Below are 19,471 nucleotides of genomic sequence, written 5' to 3' on the forward strand. Positions count from 1 at the left end.
ATTTTCTGTTATTCTTGTACCTAARGTACAAGGTCCAACCATATAACTGTCATTATACTACAGAGCTGCCACTAGCATAGGACTGGAAAGAAAAATCAAAATTGACATAAATAGGACAAGTATGTAGATAGAGCCCAAGAATTTCTTCCTCTTTCTTCAGTCCCAAGGTATAAAAACAGTTTCATCTGGCTTTTTTACTAAAAAACAATAATTTATTTAAATACCACTTTATGAAAGYGTAACACAGTTCAAAATTCAGAATCAAACTTAAGCAGTTCAGATTCATAGCACTGTTCAGTATTTTTTTAATAAGTATGAACTTTATCCTATGAATATGAAAGTTTAAAAACCAAACTGGGATGAGGTGCATCTTGTTCCTGTTAAATCTACTGGATTAAGACCTAACAGCTGAGCAAAACACTCTCTCTCTGAAACACAAAGTACAGTTCAATTGGTGAACCCCAGGAAGTAATAAAAGTCTTCATTAATCAATGAGATATAACGGGACACCTCCTATATTGGGAAGTTGATTGCGGTAATGATGGACATTTCTATGCTGCTCAGTGTGTTGAAGCATACARCTGAACAAATGCTGCCTTCTTCTGAGATTATCAAATCCACCTTTTCATCTTGTTCCCATGCTGTTATGGTGCCACTTATATCTATGTTTCCCAAAAAAAAGAAAACAAAAAAAGAAAGAAAAGGTGAGAAACAGAGTCTAGCAATAGCAAAAGAGGGAATGGAGAGATTGTTCTTTCCATTCTGCCAGATCTACTAGGAACACAAAATATCTGGTGTGATTTTATCAATCATTGTAAAAGGGTCTATAAAAATCACAGAAACTATGGAGTCATAGATTATAAGATCAGAAAAGTCCATCATAATTACTTAGCCTGACATCCYGCTTAACACATGCCATCAAATTTCCCTGGAATCATGCCTGTTTCAATGGCAGCATGTCTTTTAGAGAAGCATATAAAAATCTCAATCTYAAAACTTCCAGTGATAGAGAAACTGTCGCAATTGTTGCAAAGGTTAATCCACAATTAAAAAACCCAACAAACTGCAAACTAAATATAAAGTGAAAACATATTCTTATCCAAACAAATATAAAAAATATTGAAGAAAGGAGGTATGGCAAACATTAATTTTGAGATTTGCAACAATTGCAATTTACAGTAGAAGAATGAAATGGGCTAGCTATTTAAAGAGTTTAATAGGAAATTGTTAATAGATAAGCATTACTTGRTTCTTTCCTAGGAAGCCACTAGAAACAGAAGAGTTTTGGTTAGTTTTCTTTTTTTCTATAAAAACAAACAAAACCCAAGTTCAAATATTCATTGTACTAAATTAGCCCTAAGTTAGGATGGTCTAGCTTCAGTTACAGAAAGCATGTTCCTCCATATTTTAAGATTGTTTAAAGGATTACAGTTCCTTTAAAAGATTAATAACTAGGCTACAGTAATAAACTTCGAAACGTGATATAAACCACCCTGTGACCTGTACCATATCATGAGTGCAAAGTGAGAGCAGACAAGAYATTTAAAAGGAGGCTTTTAAAACCTTGCCTTTTCTGTGATATAGTCACAAAGCAGAGAATCTCTCCAACCGCAGGCTCAGGCACTACAGGTGGTTACACGGGCAGCCTGTTTCCTGGACCCGGTAAGCTACTGGAGAGGAAGCCAATACACTGTGCAGCGGGAAGTGGATGCTGCAGTCTCCTCAAGGACTCTCTCACTTGACTCCAGGCTGAAGACTCCTTGGACTGCTCTCTGGAGCAGTGAGTGGACTACCCACATGCCTGCATCCAGCATATGAGCCGGCAGGCAGCCCTTTGGATAACGCATGAGCCTCAGAGTATAACCACACTGACTGGCAGCAACTGGGGCCATTCAGCAGTCCTTCCCGCTATCTTTCGCTTCTGGGTCTTGCAGTCCTGTAAAATGGTGGAAAGGTGGAAGGRGAAGCATTCAGGAGTAATCCTAAGTTCAAAATACTTCACTACTGCAAATTTCTGCCTTACCCCTTGATGTAATGGCACAGATGGAGACAGCAGCCTTCATCAACCTGCAGATGCTTCTCAGCTTCGGCAGGATACTAGTGACTGGAGTAGTCCATGGGATCAATCAGGAAGATCTGAACCCTATGAACTCTTTTCTAAAAGGTCTGCTTTTAAGAAATGTCACATTTTCCATGTGATAAAGTTGGTTCTATATAAAATTAATCTAATGAAAAACTTGTATTATAAATAAGCAATTGCTAGTTTTCTATGAATTTTAGGCCTCTGGAATAAACTAGGCCATCAACCCTGCCCTGTGTTGGCTGCATTTCTCTTAGCAGCAGCTATCAGATGGGGTTGAAAATGCCTTGCTCCCCCAGAGTRATGCTAGACCAGCAGGACCTTACACGATCCCCATAATGGGAACAGAAGTGGAGGMGCATGGCACAGGCTGTGAAGTCAAAACCTTGCAGAATGAGGCCACTTCTGGGTTATCTAGCAATACCATGGAAGCTTCTGTGATGTTTCTGGCTCCCAGTGGGTAAGCCRTAAGAACAAGGCACTTCAGCGCTCCAGATGCACTTGCTGATGACCCCAGGGGAAACTGTGCCCAGCAGGGAGGCCCTGTTTAGAAATTTCCAGGATTTAGTAGCAAGGGGACATGATTTTCAGAGAATGGTTCTGGCAATTTCTGTTCTTGTTTGGGATCCTATCCTTGTATATACATGCTCTCAACATTTTGAAACATCAGTTTAGTTTTCTAATTTTTCCAGCAGGTGATTTAATTAATGATAGTATCTACTTATGTCTAAATTTGCTAGCTACCAACCTAAAACCTCGTTCATCTGTCCTTCCTCCCACGCAAAAACTAAGGAAAGGGCCCATCTGTTCTTTGTCTTCCACTCAGAAGAGAAGCAGGACGTAGTTCTCCTGTGGATCCTCCATCTCTACCCCTAAGGTCAACTTCCTTGTTTTATTTGCCTCATCTAACTTTTTAAAGCCTTTACTGGGCAGTCTCCTAATACTCAGTGAAACAARGACTGCCCTCAGACCACTTGCCCTCCCCACCCCATAGCCTGYCTGAAGAACAACAGGATGGAGCAAGAAGTCAACAGGAGCAGGGCCTCTTGCAACTTGCAACGTGATGTGATGTGCCCACACGCTTCTGCTGCAATCACCCCTCTGGCCATTACAAAACAGGCTCAGCTCTGCAACCTGTCTGTGAAGGCAGCAATACAGTGGGCAGCATTGCTTTTTTTCTGAGGCTTTTTGGAGGGTGAGTAGGTTTTTGACATCCAGTACCATCTAGTACTATCCACAGAGTGTGGCACAGCTAATTGCCACCACTGAGTAGTCTGCGTCATTCTCTAAATTCCCACGGACCTGGTCAAGGTTTATGAAGCTAGTCAGRTAGGTTACTGACTACTTCTTTTGGCTTTCTCCTGCCACAGTGCCAACATCTGCTAGGTTGACAAGGCAGCATCACTACCTCTCGTGTGCCCTGGCATGCTGTGCCACATAACCTGGCTGGTGGATGAACTGGAGGCAGGTGACAGAAGTTGGTCCTGAAGCTCAGCCTAATTATTAAGTATTATTAATTAGAGCAGTTGCTAAACATAGAAAAAACAAGCAAACCTCTCTGCAAATTGTTACTAGTTGGAAGCTTTTAAGAGGCTGATCTAGAAAAAGGAGCTGGTACTTTAAATCTGTTAAGTCCAAAAAAAACACTGTGCTTGCTAGATGCCACCTCTTTGGGCCCAGATTTTCTCCAAGGCTCTGAAACATGCAGTTCTGTCCCCGTCTAAGACCAGGAACCTATTTCCCTGAATGATCCAGAAACCACAGAGAGATCAAAGTCCCTGGTGAAGCTTATTACAGACCAGCCCATAACAGGCCTGAACTCCCCGAAGTGGGSTCTCACAAAAAACTGTCCTCTTTCATTTTAAAACAATTCACCTTTGCATGACCACCTCTTGCCTCAGATCCTGCCCAGGGGAGGGGAAGCATGGGTCTACCTTCAAGGGGTATCAAGGCAGAGCCTGAGATTATCACCCTGGAGCTTCACAACTTAAACATGGATGTTGCAGCACGGAGCTTACAGACATTCTGACTTGATCTCACCCAAAGAATCTCATCACCCTTCCTTACAGTAAGAGGAGGACAGCTCCAGGATCGCTCTTTGACTGCACCAGAGGTATGCTGCACACCCATGGATGACAAAAAAAGAGGGCTGACACAAAGGCCTTCCTTTTTTTCATAGCTTCTAGTACCCTGTAAGAGTCCTCAATAGGGTCACTATGAATTGGTGCCTTAATAATAGGGAAAAAAAAAGTTTCTGTTTTTATTAAAAGGTGACAAAGTTATCTCCAGTGCAAGGTTTTGTTCTCTATTTTATGGGGAAAAGCAGCTTTTTAAAATCATGATACAATATTTAACTACATTGTAGGCTGACAAATTCCACCTCTACCTTTTTGAGAGGCTAGTAAGAGACATTTAAACTGTCACAGAGGATTGTTTTGTAATGCATTTCCCAGCCTACACTTAACAGTTATAGATACCTTTGCCACATCTCAAGCGTGGGGCAGCTGAACAAGCCCACACAGCACTGACACCCTGCGGATTTAACGGAAGAGGAGGCAGTCTTCTCACYGCTGACACGCACTCAAAGCATGCTCGGCCTCCCAGGATGTGGGAGCAGCAGCGCTACAGCTGCTTCCAGCCTTGCACAGCCATACTTCATTCACACCGTTTTTAACCTGCACTGCAAACTCTGTTCCAAGGCCAAGTGACACCTTTTTCCTTCACACCCTGTACACCCTCTTTTCCTGCTTTAAAGCTTTTTTCCTGTTTTGTTACTTTTTCAGAATTTTTCCTCATTTCACTGTTTGTGGTCTACCTCAAAGTATACCATATAGGATCTTCCTTATTATCTATAAAATGTGTGTCCTCTCCTTCCTTCTTTAGCACTAACCCACCTGCACTAGGCAGAGCCCCACCTGGAACAGAGAGAACCATTACACACCACGGTTGGGATTTGGGGCCCTAATGCTGCTTTTTACCACATGCTTTTGTTTTTCCTGTTATTCTAGCTGGCAATGAGCAGTCATTTCTGCTCCAGGCCAACAGGCTTGCAAGGGGAAGAGACAGGAAGGGAAAGAAGAGACGAGACCAGCACTTGGGGAACACATTTCTTTGCCATGTGTTACTGAAGGTCTTCATAGGAGGACAAGATCCCAAGGCTACAATGTTTTGTCCCGCTTTCAGTTTCAAGCCTTTTCTGCAGGAGGAAGGGGCTTTTCTTTATAAAGCATCATCATATTTGAACTTGCTTCTAGTACAGCCTTAGCCCCTTTCCTTTGTTCATATTTAGCACTCCAATAGCTGCAAAACAATGACCAAAGCTGGGCTGTATACACACAGCTCTTCCTGCCTAGCCTGTCCCAGTTCAAGTGCACGTCCTCCATATTAAGCAAGCCACAGTTGTACAAGCATGTTTTATGAAGTGACGACAAGAGCTTCCATTGGGTTTGAGCTGTTTGAAAAAGAAACATATAGGCACCTTCTCATGTTTACTCCATGAGAGCTGCCTCTAAAAAAAAAAAAAAAGCTTTGTGTAAGAATATCCATATCCATAGAGAGCTGCACACAGCTGAATTTACAGCAAAAATCAGACCATACACATGACAGAAGAAGATGTGTTCATTTTTTTTTAACTATTCATTTTTGAAAGGAAGAGGTTTTGCCTTGTTTTTACAGCACTCGCACTGAGCTTTTCCAAACTTGCCAGAAAGCTTTCTAATACAGACCATATTAATAAATTAAAWTTTTCCACACCTGGCAACTTGCTGCCACCCCAGTATTCTCAAAGACCTCACTCTACCAAAAGGTGAATGGATGTACCACTGTCCTGTCATCCTGTCGCTGTTGCGACTAGGGCTACGAAGATGTACCACTGCTTTGTGTGGACCTGGAGTGCATAAAGATGGTCATGTGTATGGGAGCAGAAAAAGATCATAAGAAGATGGTACTGGGGTTAGGGTCATGCTTAGTTATCTGCCAGAACCAAAAGGAAGAGAAAGCAAAGCAATGGCATGATGCTGAAACTTACCCCCCTTCTGAAGTATGAAAAGTGGACAAACCCGGAAGGTCATGGTGGTAACCAGGACCTGCTTGCCTCCCTTGGCTCCCATGGCTGCTTTCAGTGCTGCTCGAGTTGCTTTTTGCCAAAGGTTTCTTGCTGTAAGCACTGGTTCTTGATTCTGACTCAAACCCATTCAGCATTCTCTGACCAGACCTATTCCCTGCAGTTTCATGCCGGTATCCATCACATCTGTTCTCATATGAAACAGGAGGATTTTTTGACGATTTGTATCCGTGAGAAATCAGGAGGTCCTCAACACTGAACATATTGTGTTGGTGTCAGTCACAGCTGTGCCATCAGAAAGCTCTTTCCAGCAGGACCCATCACTGGAAAAAGAAACAGAAAGCTGCTTTAAACATGGAAAGACATCTTCGCTCAGTTRGTAGGCTGCTGAAACTAAGAGTTTCATCCCCTGGCCTTAGTCTTCCACCCCTATAATAAAACATATTAAGTAAAGCGCATGCAGATGCTGATGAATCATGTGCTGACCTTCCCTAGGCAATACACCTACATTTATTCAGGCAAGTAGCAGATGCTGTGCTGCTGCTGAGTCAGTCCATTTAACTGAAGAATTCAGTGATGATTGAAGCTTTCAGTTTTCACTAAGTGATCTCAAAAAAATCTTTGCACCAGAGGTAAGCACACTATTTGAGGCAGGCATTTGCTTAAAAAACAGATTTTCTCCAGTCATGGGGAGATGTGTTTTGTACAGGGTTTTAGCTAGCTGCAGGAGGAGGGGCTAGATTACAGGGCAATAGAGCCTCTCCCTACAGTTCTGCATATTCCAACCTGGAAAAAAAAGATYACATGAACAAGGCCAAAAATATGCACAAGAACAAAAATTAATTATGCTACCATATGAGAAGCCCAGGTAGTGTCACGCAATGCCCCACTTAAAAACTCTTCTTTATAGATGACTTTTTTTGGCCTAGGTTGGCACACTGGCAATCAGTAATCCTCAACAAGAATAATAAAAAACCTAAGATTTCAAGTATGCTCTATTTTTACAGCACAATTTCACCCTGCAAAATGATGGAAAACAACCCAAGATCCCTATAGGTCTGTTGTGTCTCAGTGATTTCCAAGACACAGGACAGTCAAGATTTCACTCCAGTGACAGCCCTCAGTTCTTTACTGACTACAGCAAAGATTCAGCAAACTGAATTACTCGGCAGGAAACAATCTCTATTGTCTATACTACTCTTCTAGGTTGTTATGGCAATTATGGAATATTCATTCTTCTGTGGTTTTAAAATGACCAGAATGTAGTGATCTATTCTGTAGATTATACATAATAATGAACCGATTCTAGTATACTGCTCCTTGGATGACTGGTGTTACAAGGGAAAAAAAAATGTGTTAAGAAGTAGTGAAACAGGGAACAAATCTATTCATTATGTAAAACACTCCAGACAGTTTTACCTGCACAGACTTCATTTAATGTGCCTGGTATTATGTGTCCTTTGGAGTAGCAGGTCTTACCTGAGGGAGTATAGCCCAGCATAGGCACAAACTCAGAAAGAGATCGTCTCTTGCTTGATCATGACCAGCAAGGGCATTTTACACACAGGGCTCTAAAACTCTTTTTGAGGAAGAGGAAAGGGAGAACTCTGCTCACTGCTATTTACAGTAATTTAAATTAGATGAAACAGCTACCAAGGTGGTTGCTCCATGTTTATCAGTGTTCAAGCTCTCTGGCTACACACACCCAGAAGTTGATAGGCAGGCGTAGAATTTAAACCAGCTGTTAAGGAAGGGCACACCACGCTTTATGGCAACTTTGTGCCTCTCCAGTGCCCCGTCCAGTGCTGGCTCAGCCCGCCTCCTGGATGCCGTGTGCGCCGGCTCCTGGGGTGCTGCTGGGCACGCTGCAGCTTGTGCGTGCTGCCTRCAGGGACGGCAGGTCTCGTCTTGAGGACAGCCCTCACGACATGGCATAGAAAAACACGCAGTTTGTTAYGCAAAGCCAAGCTTTCATGTGTAACTGAGAACATTGCAAATAGTGGCTTTTCAGCCTGAGAGCCTGCTTGGAGTTTAGGCCAGYTCGCCTTCAGAGCTTAATGAATCTTCTCCCTTTTTACACAAGCACATCACGGAGAAATAAAGCTCTGTGCGGAAGGTAATTGAGGAGTATGGCCTTGCTAGAATGGGACTCCAAATTCCCAGTAAGTGCCCCGCATAACAGAGTCTGCAGTAAGAACAGCTAGGCAAAAGTCAAGGGGAAGAGCAACCCTTCTCTCTCAAGGGAAAAGGAAGATTTGGTGGGTTGCTTTGAATGCTGACCTAAATGGCTGAGTTTCCACCCCCTCAGGACTGTGCACAGCACCAGGTACGAGCGGCGCAAAGGGACCAGCTGGCTGCTAGAGCTGCTCAGTCTCTGAAAGGAGAAAGATCCGATGTGACTGCCATAAACAGCAGAAAGCCCTTCGGAGCGCTCACAGGTGCACGGAAGAAATGTGCTTTTCCTGCTATTATTGTCGGGCTGACCCGGTGTGTTTGTTAACCCGCTCCCTGCCGCCCGCTGCAGCAGAGGGTGGGCGGAGAGGGAAAGGCAACGTGCCAGCCCCGCCGCCCGCAGAGAGCGCCCCGGGAGCTGCACCGGGGGCTGTGGGTGACACACTGGCCGGGCTGGTGTCAACGCACGAGCCAACAAGCAAGTTGGCAGAAGTCACAAGGAGCCACTGTCCTCCAGCACCGGCCCGGGCTGGGCGGGACAGCAGAGGCCCTTGCCCGAAGCAAGCCTGCGGGAGACGACCACAGCAGCATCCGACATCTGCAAAGAGCCTGGCCAGCTGTCAAATCGGGGTGCAGGGCTGGGACGCTCTTCCCGCCTCTCCTTAAACAAATGAGTTTAAAAAATAAAATCAAAGCAATTGTATTGGCAGGAGTAACTAAACTGTTGCTGCTGTGCTGTCTTCTAAATAATTTATGAGACTGGGCCAAAGAGTAAAGTCTGTGCAGAGCTTCTAATTTGAGGTAAGATCAACAACGCTGGAAACAGTTTGTTTTCCCAGTGCTCATTTGTTTTGTTTGCCAATGACATCAGTGTTTTCTGATAGGGTTTGCTTCCTGAGGATGCCTCTTATCTTGCCAGTGTTTCCGACTTGTCCCAGTCAGCCGGTACAACTCCACGTTACACTGGAAACAGGGGCCAAACATTTTTCTGGAAACTTCTCAGCAGCACTCTCAGTTGCAAAGAAACAAGCCTATGCTGAACTACAGAAATGTGCACTAGCACATGTATACACAAACGCACGTGCACAGACACCTACTCAGAACACCTTGTTTCGGGGATAATCCGTCGGAGACCAGGGATCTCATCCCTGTTGCTAAGAAAAGCCCCAAACAACCTGGAAGGATCTTGAAATCTGGTTCTAGAATTTCCTCTGAGCTGCTTATAGAGCCCATTCTCGGTGGGCAGAACACACTGACCGCTGCTTGTGTACTGCCTGTATCTGCGGCAGGGCTTCTTAAGCCATCACCGCTCCTGGCAGTGACAACACATGCAGCAGTGGCAGAAGCAGCTCCTGTCTCCAGGATTTCAAATGGCTTGGATACCATTTGGGAATCTTCACCGGATGGCATTTAGAGACGTCCGCCAGGCCTACTCCTTTGGTTACTCCCAATTCCTGAGATCATCCTTGCAGAGTACCCACGTATTTCGGTGGGAGACTGGAAGTGACGAAGAACTTGGCACTGAGCTGGCTGTTCTCYGTTACATCTCTCTCCCTCCCTCTGCTACTTGAAATAAACAGGAACATGGCAACCCTTCAACTCTTTGAATACTGTCCCTGAAAGTGCTTGCTTTCTTCATGTCCAACTCTGTATAAYTATTTATAATAATTTGTAAACAATCCTATACAACTTTATAGAAACCAAAACAGTATAAGAACATTACTCATATTGCAAAATGAACCATACAAATATGAATTGCCAAAATTAAGGTATCCTGCATGGATGCATAGGTTACCACAGTCTGTAATTACATGGTTTCAGGCTACAAAAGTCCTGCAGGACTCCYACCTCCTTTGATGCATAGGGTAGGTGATGCTGGTCTCCATAGCCTTCATCTACAGCAGCTATCCAAACAYAGCTCGAAAGACAGAATCTGAAGCAGGCATCTGAACCACAAGGTGCATTATTTAGCTGGGTCACCTGTTAAACTAGCTTATTTTCACTCAGTTTTGTAGAGTGCRCTGATATTATTCCCATTTCATATCAGAAGTGTGTCAGACAGAAGTATTTATGTGGAGATATTAAAGTAAAAAACATCATTCTAGGTGCCCAATCTGATGCATCTACAACTTGATGTTTTAAGCMTTTAGCCTTAATATTGAACTAGGTATGTTCAAAACAGTGCTCTCATTGATTTATTGCTGCAAGTGCTCAGTGCTTCTGCAAGTCAAATCAAGTGTTGTGAGTCAGATGCCAATACAATAAGGACAAAGGAGTACAAAAAAAAGCTGGTTGCAGTAATTTTTCTAACTTCCTCTCCTCTGATGGAATGACTAGCTGGGGAGATGAGGGCAGAGCAGTGGACGTTGTGTACCTTGACTTCAGCAAGGCTTTGGACACTGTCTCCCATAACATCCTCCTAGATAAGCTCAGGAAGTGTGGGTTAGACGAGCGGACAGTGAGGTGGATTGAGAACTGGCTGAAAGGCAGAGCTCAGAGGGTCGTCATCAGTGGGGTGGAGTCTAGTTGGAGGCCTATGGCTAGTGGTGTCCCCCAGGGATCAGTACTGGGTCCCATCCTGTTCGACTTATTCATCAACGACCTGGATGAGGGGACAGAGTGCCTCCTCAGCAAGTTTGCTGATGACACCAAGCTGGGAGGAGTGGCTGATACACCTGAGGGCTGTGCTGCCATTCAGRGAGACCTGGACAGGTTGGAGAGTTGGGCGAAGAGGAACCTCATGAGGTTCAGCAAGGGCAAGTGCAGAGTCCTGCACCTCGGGAGAAATAACCCTAGGCACCAGGACAAGCTGAGGGCTGACCTTCTGGAGAGCWGCTCTGCAGAGAAGGACCTGGGAGTGCTGGTGGATGACAAGTTGACCATGAGCCAGCAATGTGCCCTTGTGGCCAAGAAGGCCAATGGTCTCCTGGGGTGCATTAGGAAGACTGTTGCCAGCAGGTTGAGGGAGGTGATCCTGCCCCTCTACTCAGCCCTGGGGAGGCCTCATCTYGAGTACTGYGTCCAGTTCTGGGCTCCCCAGTACRAGAKAGACATGGAGCTACTGGAGAGAGWCCAGYGTAGGGCTAYGAGGATGACCAGAGGGCTGRAGCATCTGCCYTATGAGGAAYGGCTGTGAGAGCTGGRCCTCTTCAGCCTGGGGAAGAGAAGACTGAGGGGGGATCTTATCAATGTGTACAAGTACCTGAAGGGAGGGTGTCAAGGGGACAGGGACAAACTTTTTTCAGTTGCCCTGTGTGACGGGACAAGAGGCAATGGGCAGAAATTGAAGCACAGRMAGTTCCGCCTGAMCRTGMGGGGGAATTTCTTCACTGTGAGAGTGAYGGAGCACTGGRACAGGTTGCCCAGTGAGGTTGTGGAGTCTCCTTCTCCGGAGATATTCAAGGCCCGCCTGGATGCAACCCTATCTACCATGCTCTAGGTGACCCTGCTGAGCATGGGGGCTGGACTAGATGATCTCCAGAGGTCCCTTCCAACCTTACTGATTCTATGATTCTATGATCCTCTGTCCCTTGTCTTGTCCAGCCAGCTATGCACACATAGCCTGGTCACATACATATAGCAGCAGGGAAAGCATGGAGTGCTGTCGCCATGTGGGGTGGGTCAACTGCAGACTGGTCAGCACCAGAAGCTGGGATGCTGATGGCTGCGAGGAGAAAATCTTCAGCAAATGGAGCAGCAGAACCAGATAAGTGTCTGCTGGAAACATGCATGGACTTCTCCAAGTCCTAAACCATAGGTTCTGTTTTCAAGCATGATGGTACTACTACTACTAAGATTTGGGGTTTTCTTTTTCCTTTTTAATGTGGGCAAAGCAACATTCCTTCTCCCCTTCCTCTGACCCCTAGTTTTTCTTGGAAATGGTTGAATTGATTTAGCTGACGATATTAAAATAAATTTAGCCTGAGCAAGAGACACAACCTGAAAATCTTAGATCAAGTGATAAAAGCCTGACARACTACTGCAATGGAAAACAGGTTCTCACAGTAAAAGCTTTAAAACTAGATGTTATTACTAGCTSAGTCTAAATATAACTCTCTGCTACATCACAGGAAAATATGTTAGTCTTTGGCTATTGTAACCTCTTCTGTTTTCTCACTCTGTTTTTGCATGTGTACATACCAGACRGCTTATCAAAAACAAACACATTAAATAAGACTTCTACCTTGATCTTTCCATCTTTTTTAAAGACAATAAAGTCAGATCAGTTTGTTCTGCTGCTCTGTGTTTGTACAGCACCTGGCATGCTGTGCTTCTACCCTTGATTTAGAGCTACAAAGCAGCACAGATCAKCACCACAGTGCACTAAGTTGTTTAAGATATGACATTCAAATGGTAAAGATAAAATTCAACTGTTTCAAGAGTCTTCAACAATAACATTTGCTATGATCAAATATTAGATATTTAATACAAATGATGTACAAGGATGATAGACCAGAACAAGGAACAAAGAGGTTTCAGAATATTAACAAAATTGGATGTATTAAACTCACYAGGGCTTAATTAAATGTACAAAAGAAGTAAGGAACTAGCCAGAGCAGCCTCTGAGCCATTAGTGAATACCTCCTAGAAACTTGCAAAGGATGGGTGAAGGGCAAACTTATCATCTAACTTCAAACAAAAGAGGGAAGGAGACAGAGCTGAGGTATTATAGACCAAACAGCCTGACTTTGATATCTATTCGGACAAATTATTCAGCCCACTTGTAAATACTCACAACGTGTTGATTTATCACAAGCAAGCAGGGGAGCTATGTCACACAGAGTTGTGTGACACGGGAGGAACAGCAGCACCCTTCCCATTCCCSCTCCCTGCCTGGCACAGCAGCTGCATCCACTCCCAGAGGAGAAAAATAATGAGAAAAGAGAAAACACAGACTTGTTAAGAACAAATTAAGTCTAATCAATTTAATTTTCTTCTTTGATGGAATAAGAAGCATAGGGACTAGAGGAAAAACAACARTAGAAGTCACACATTTTGAACTAGGAAAGCATTTGATAAATGCATGTGATAATCATATGCAAACCAGGTGAATACAATTAGGTATAATTTACTCGAGGTGGGTATACAAATGTTTCAAATCTGTACTCATGGAATAGTTAGTAAATTCAATGTCAATCTGAAAATATTTGTCAGGAGTCTGCCAGGGGTCCTGYTCTATTCAATATTTCCATTAATGACTTTTAAGTTAGAATAAAGATTACAACTACAGATCTGCAGGGAGTGCTGCAAGCATTTTCAGGGATTACAATTAGAATAAAATTTTAATAAATTGAAGAACCAGTCTGAAATCAATGATTGAAATCCAATACAGACAGTGGCAAAGCACCACGCTTAAGAAGGATGCAATGCAGAAGTGCTAAATGGAGCAGTACGGCAAAAGAGTCTCAGGGACTAGAGCCACAAACAGAAAAGGCATCAATGGTCCTGCAGGGCTTGCAGCGGTACTGCCAGGAGCACTGCGTGTAAGGCACGGGAGGGGGCCGCTCTCCCCGCGCAGCCCTCCAGCACTGAATCAGTTTGGGGCCCTGTGCCAAGGGAGAAGTTGCTCTCCCCCAGCTGCTTGCAAGGATGACAAAAGATTTAGAAAGCATGACCCCTTGAGAAAAGGCTGCACAAAGTGGGCTTGTTTAGCTGCAAAAAAGGGAGGAGGAATGAGAATGAGAGAATGAGACATAACTTTCCAATATACCAGGCTGCTAAAAGGGAGAGATAATCTTGTCCTGCTCCCTGCAGATGTGGGAAAAAAAAGTGATTGGCTTAGTGTGCAGCAAGGCAGATTTAGGTTAGATATTAGGAGACACTGTCCAAGCATGGTAATAGTTAACATTGGGTACCCTGGGAGGCTGTGACTCTCCATCATTAGCGGTTTTCAAGAAGAGGCTAAACGAACACCTAAGAGGAAGAGCGCAGATAAAGCAGATCCTGCCTCAAAACAAAATTATTTTGGATGCAAATGAAGTATTTTGACATTCCTCCACTCCCCAAACTAAAAAAGAAAAAAAAATATTGTTTTGTCAGAATATAGTTCTCACCTGTAGTTTCTGGGCTGAGTATTTCCCACCTTGACTTATCAACTGCAGTTTGTTGGTCTCAGTCCTCTCCCATGGGCCTTGCTCCCTCGCTTTGAACTGTAATATGAACAGTGCCGTGTACCTGCACGCTGAACCGCATACCGCCGAGGACAACCAGGGCATTGCTTTTCGAGAGGAAAAGTCCTCTGGGGATCCCGCAGTGCAGCAAAGAACRGGAGTCAGGAGCATAACTCCCTAAGATAAAATACCATCCACAAGGCATCGCTTAACAAATTGCTCACTGAAAATAACACTTTTCCAAGAAAATCAAACCCCTTTCTGTACRCAGTTCCCAGTCTTATGAACAGACACCTCACCTGAATTACAATAGGGCTTTTTCCCCTCATACTATTGTCAAAAGTAAAACAAACACTATTATAAAATGCCACCAATGAGCTACTCTGCAGTCCCTTTTCTTGATGCACTCGAGGAGAGTGTGAGGAGGATACAAGAGCAGACAGGCCTGGCAAGGTAGAAAACAGCACTCAAGCAGAGACAAACTTTGCTTCTCCTGCAGGGATGGGAGAGATTGACTCTGCCTGAGGTCACAAAAAACACATTACGCACGGAAGGATGCCCCTCAGAGACGAGCTACTGCTGATGAGCTGAGTGGAAACTCCACAGCGGGGTCCCCACCACAGGACTTGTGTCCGATCATGGACACACACTAGCCAAAGCCCCAAGAAAGCCTCCTATAAAGCCAAAACCATATTGAGGTCTTCAAAGACACTAGTGCTAAATGAATAATCCCCGCTGCTGACTACAAGTAGAGAAGACATGCTAAATTCATTTTTGGAAGATAATTCAACTTTATGTTGGCTCCATAAGTGTTCCCAGGCCTGCACGTCTCTCTCATTCATCTCACAGAGATGAAAAAAACCTGTGATTTTTGTGTTTAACTTCCATTACTCGTGGGCAGGAGAGTTCACATTTTCTCTAATACAGAGATTCACAGACAGTGAAAATTAAAGCTCACATTCACATCCTCTTCACATTCTTTGTCCAAAAGTTCTCACGGAAATCACTGAGGAATATGCCAGAAAATAAATTAATGATACAATAAATCTCCAATAAAATTAGGAATTCGGAAGAAGAGGAGAAGTGAGTGTTAAAGAAAGAGTTTATTTAACTATAAGAAGATAGTTACTCCTATCTTTTGTCTTACTGGGGCAGCGGATCAGCAGATGCATCAGCAGACCCACTGGGCCACAAGACAGCAAAAAGAGTCTCCTCCCCCGGGGAGCCAGATCTTAATGAGTGACTACCTCTCTCCAGGGGTTTAACAGCCCTGGTTTGATAGGTTTGGGGTCATATTTCAAATTTTGCCTTCTCAAATTTGCCAAGAAAAAGTTTTGGAGAGCTGCGTTATCTTTTTTTAAAAAAATAATGTGGTCATTTGTGTACAGGGTACTAGTTTCTTTTTAAGGTTCACACAGTGATAAAATACATCTTTGATGGTGCATAGGTGTCGTTTTATGTCTGAAAGAGGGTTGATTTTTAAATTTGCCATGGAGCAATCCAGCACTGACTACACACTCATTTACTGTGGCTCATAAGCAACCAGATAGAAGCAGATACATATAAGGAGAGAGGAAATCTCCAAGCATGCCCAGATACTGCTGCTCGTTTTAGCTGCGTTTCAAAACGTCAACGGCTTGTGTCCGCTGATGACAGAGCAGCACATTACTACTCTGAAAACGGTCCAGACTTTTTTTCCAGAGAAGGAGCAATTGTTAAAGAGCACTCACTGCTACTCTGTACTAAAGATAAAACGAGTTCTTAGGCCAATTGGCAGCATATGGCGTATTTCCTCAAATGACAGCTTTTGTTTGTCACAACAGAAGAACAAAATAGTACATTTATTAAACAAAGCATAATTAGCCAAGTCTAGGAGCTATAGAAGAATATATTTTTTAGAATCCAAATTAACATTTTCATGCTGTTAATGACACTGTTTTGTACGGGGTAATCCATCAGGGCWGTGGTGGAACAAAGTAAATGAAATCACATTTTTTGTTTATATCTTAAAATTAGGACTTTACGTGCCAATCGTCCCACTTAAAAACCTACAGGTAAAGTGCTAACAATCTATGCCTGTGCTGGGACTACATGTATTATTATTATTTTAAACAGAAGAGCTCTCCATCAGTACAAACCAAAGAAAGGATCACAATAATAACTGTATTCAGTCTTCTGAAGTAACATTTTTTAATAAGAGATCCATCACATAGTTGAACTTCTCTGAGGTGACAGTGACGTGGCTTATAGAGCTTGGGCTCTGTGATCAAAAGGATTACACACATTAGCATGCTACTAATCACAGCAGGATCTGCGGGCCCATCGGGACAGCATTCAAGGAGGAAAGATCTGTAAACAAACACTTTCTCCTCTCACAAATGTGGCTGTGAACAGAGGCTGTCCAAGGTGGWATGGCCTTCTCTTCTTTCAAAGAGATAAGGACTGTGTCTGCTGCAATAAATAAATTCTCAGTACAATCTTATGCATCTGCTTGTTTACTCATTTTCAGACATTACCATCCTTTCCTGTGCTGTTATCCCCTTTATATTACCCTTGCATGTATAATCTAATGCCCTCTATTCTGGATTGACCCTCTACTTCTTCCTGTATTACAGACGTCTTTGATCTTTCTTTCTTGTGTCTGTATGTCCTGCCTTGTATTCTCAGCAGGATTTCCCCCCGACCTGTTGCACTACAAGAAAATAAATGCCAAAATAACATTTGAAAGTATTAGTGTAGAAAAAAATAGGGCAGACATTCAAGAAGCCTGTACAGCAAGTCTCACTATGCTGCTGATGCACTGCATGTGCCAGGCAAATGCCTGTCACTTTATGCAAAGCATAGACTGGAGAGAAGCGGCATGGCTCTTGAGCATGGACAAACCCTCCTGCACCCGCGAGGCAAGCAACAGACAGTCATCACGATGGGGGAAGAGGAATCATCCTAAAATTTCAAAAATGATGAGTTTTTTTGTCACTCACTCAGTGATTTCTAGGWGCGCTCAGCACTTTCAAAAATGCACTCAGCCTTTAACTCTATTTTTTTCCTTTCCTAAGGAAATTTCCCCAAACATTCCCTTGTTCCACATTTTTGGATGATCCAAGTTATGGCTCATCAGCTCTATTAATAGTCTACCTGTAATATGCTCGGACAACACAGGTGCTACCGCCAACTTCTGTTCTCTGCAGGCACTGGTAATACCAAAAGAAGTGTGGGTTATCTGTACTGGAGATGTGAAAAAATGCCGTCAGTTCACACAGAGACCTTAATGATCACATCAGGACTGCTGAAGGCCTGACCAGCCCCTTCCTTTGTAGCTGGAAGCAGTGAGTAAGCTTCCCCAGCAAGCCACCAGTCCACTGACTCTTGAAACAAAGCACAATAACAAGGTTGTAGAAAGTGAGATAACCCTTTCCACTCAAGAAGTGGAAAACAACATCTGTTAAAAGACAAATAAACTGGTGTAATGACTTCAGCAAGAGACCCAGAGGATTTTAGAGATGCAGCTCTTGGTTTGGGTCAACATATTGTGAAAAGCAAATTACAAGAGAACAATTGTTTCATACCAAGCTCTCCCACCCCTGAACTCCCYCAAGGTTAATTAGGATGGACTCTGGCCAAATTAGTTAGAATAGAAGATTTGGGCAGGACTTTGCTATGTACTCGACTAGTTCCAAGGTGACTGCGAAGTTCAGAAATGTCTGTCTTGGCAAAAACCAAATTCACATGTGCCATGTCATTTCTCTGGCAATCAGAGGAAACACTTAAAAGTAACTTTCCCCTAGCCAGACGGCTAAAGCAGAAGAATTTTCTGCATCCTTCCCACTGAACAATATGCCCTTGTTTATTTTCTGTGTGCTTTTTAGGTCATAGGAGGCCAGTGAAATTATGCATCTAAAGAACAATATACTACTGTAATACGGCACTCGATACACGCAGCCGGACAGACCGAAAGATCAGTATTTTCCACGTGCTGGCGAACGCACGTTGTAGCAACAAGCAACTCTGAACATCAGCAGAGGCAGTGAGGATGCCGCGGCRAGGCTCAGCCGGCGCAGCGACAGACCGGGCCGGCATCCGTGCGCCGTGCCGGGCGGCGCGCAGCTTCGGGGGGCTTCGGGGTGCCGTCGCGCCCGCCTCCCGCCCCGCCGGCGGCCCCCGCGCGTGCTCCCCCGCGGAGCTACGCTGCCTGCCGCGCAGGGAACGCCTGCAAGRACCAGAGTTTTCCCTCCAAGCGGTACCGTGGCGGAGGCTGGAACTGCAGGAAGGTAACAGGGCAGGCAGATGCAAACCCGAAGAGCTGTCACGAATTCAGGCTCYCGTGGCGGCTGAAGCCTGCATCTCCTAAGCGTGCAAACCTTCTCTGTCACTAGCCTGCTATTCTTCAGTTTGAAAGTGGAAGGCTGCTATATTCTGGGCGCCTATTACCCACAAACAGCAACACCCGTCCCACACAGAATCTGAACTCTTAAAGAAAAGCAGAGAAAATCCTCAGCTCATGCTAAGAAGTGTAAGCCCAATACTTTTCAGGAAGACACAATTCTCATTGTCACTAGCCAAGATTTAATGTCTTGGCTTTATGGATCAGATTTACTACTCAGAATAGTTACATCATATTTTCACTTAAAAACATGAGCTAGAGTAACCTAACATGTAGGGTCTGTGCCACAAAAAACCCATTATTCTCAACTCTTGACAGAAGAAAAACTTAATAGATGCAAGAGTCCTTTGGCACAGATCCAGTGGCAGAATAAAGCCATAATCTGTAGTTTGGGGACAATTACGGAATGACATAACAGCACAGTTCTCCTTCTGACATAACAGCTTTTCTCATCTCCTATGTAACAGTAATTGGATTTTTTTTTTAAAGGAAATAACCCCAAAGGGTTATTATTGAAAGGACTGCTGTGCAAACGTCGTAACGGGAATGAATACCGCCAGCGGAGGCGGCTCATGCTCCGGACCCCGGTACCAGGTCCCGCTGCGCGGCGCCCGCCGACGGGATCCGCCGGGGGGCGCGGGAGCTGCGCGCGCGCGGCGCGGGCC

At 44.2% G+C, this 19,471-nt stretch overlaps 1 protein-coding gene across 2 annotated transcripts in view; it reads right to left on the reverse strand.

Annotated features, from left to right (window-relative positions):
• Positions 1 to 19,471, reverse strand: part of JCAD (junctional cadherin 5 associated) — a 68,693-nt gene that overhangs the window by 13,692 nt on the left and 35,530 nt on the right. Inside the window, exons 1-2 of one of the 2 annotated variants that reach the window (XM_085318264.1) lie at positions 14,369 to 14,566; positions 6,108 to 6,466 (exon numbers count right to left, since the gene is read on the reverse strand). In XM_085318264.1, the coding sequence (XP_085174390.1) occupies positions 6,108 to 6,406 (299 nt within the window). In that variant the 5' untranslated portion in view covers positions 6,407 to 6,466; positions 14,369 to 14,566. Of the gene's footprint in view, positions 1 to 6,107; positions 6,467 to 14,368; positions 14,567 to 19,471 lie in introns of those variants that run through there. The other variant, XM_085318265.1, reaches the window with a different exon arrangement.

This window comes from Rhea americana, unplaced genomic scaffold, assembly GCF_003343005.1.
Source record: "Rhea americana isolate MKP2758 unplaced genomic scaffold, rheAme1 scaffold_53, whole genome shotgun sequence".
NCBI classification, from domain to species: Eukaryota; Metazoa; Chordata; class Aves; order Rheiformes; family Rheidae; genus Rhea; species Rhea americana.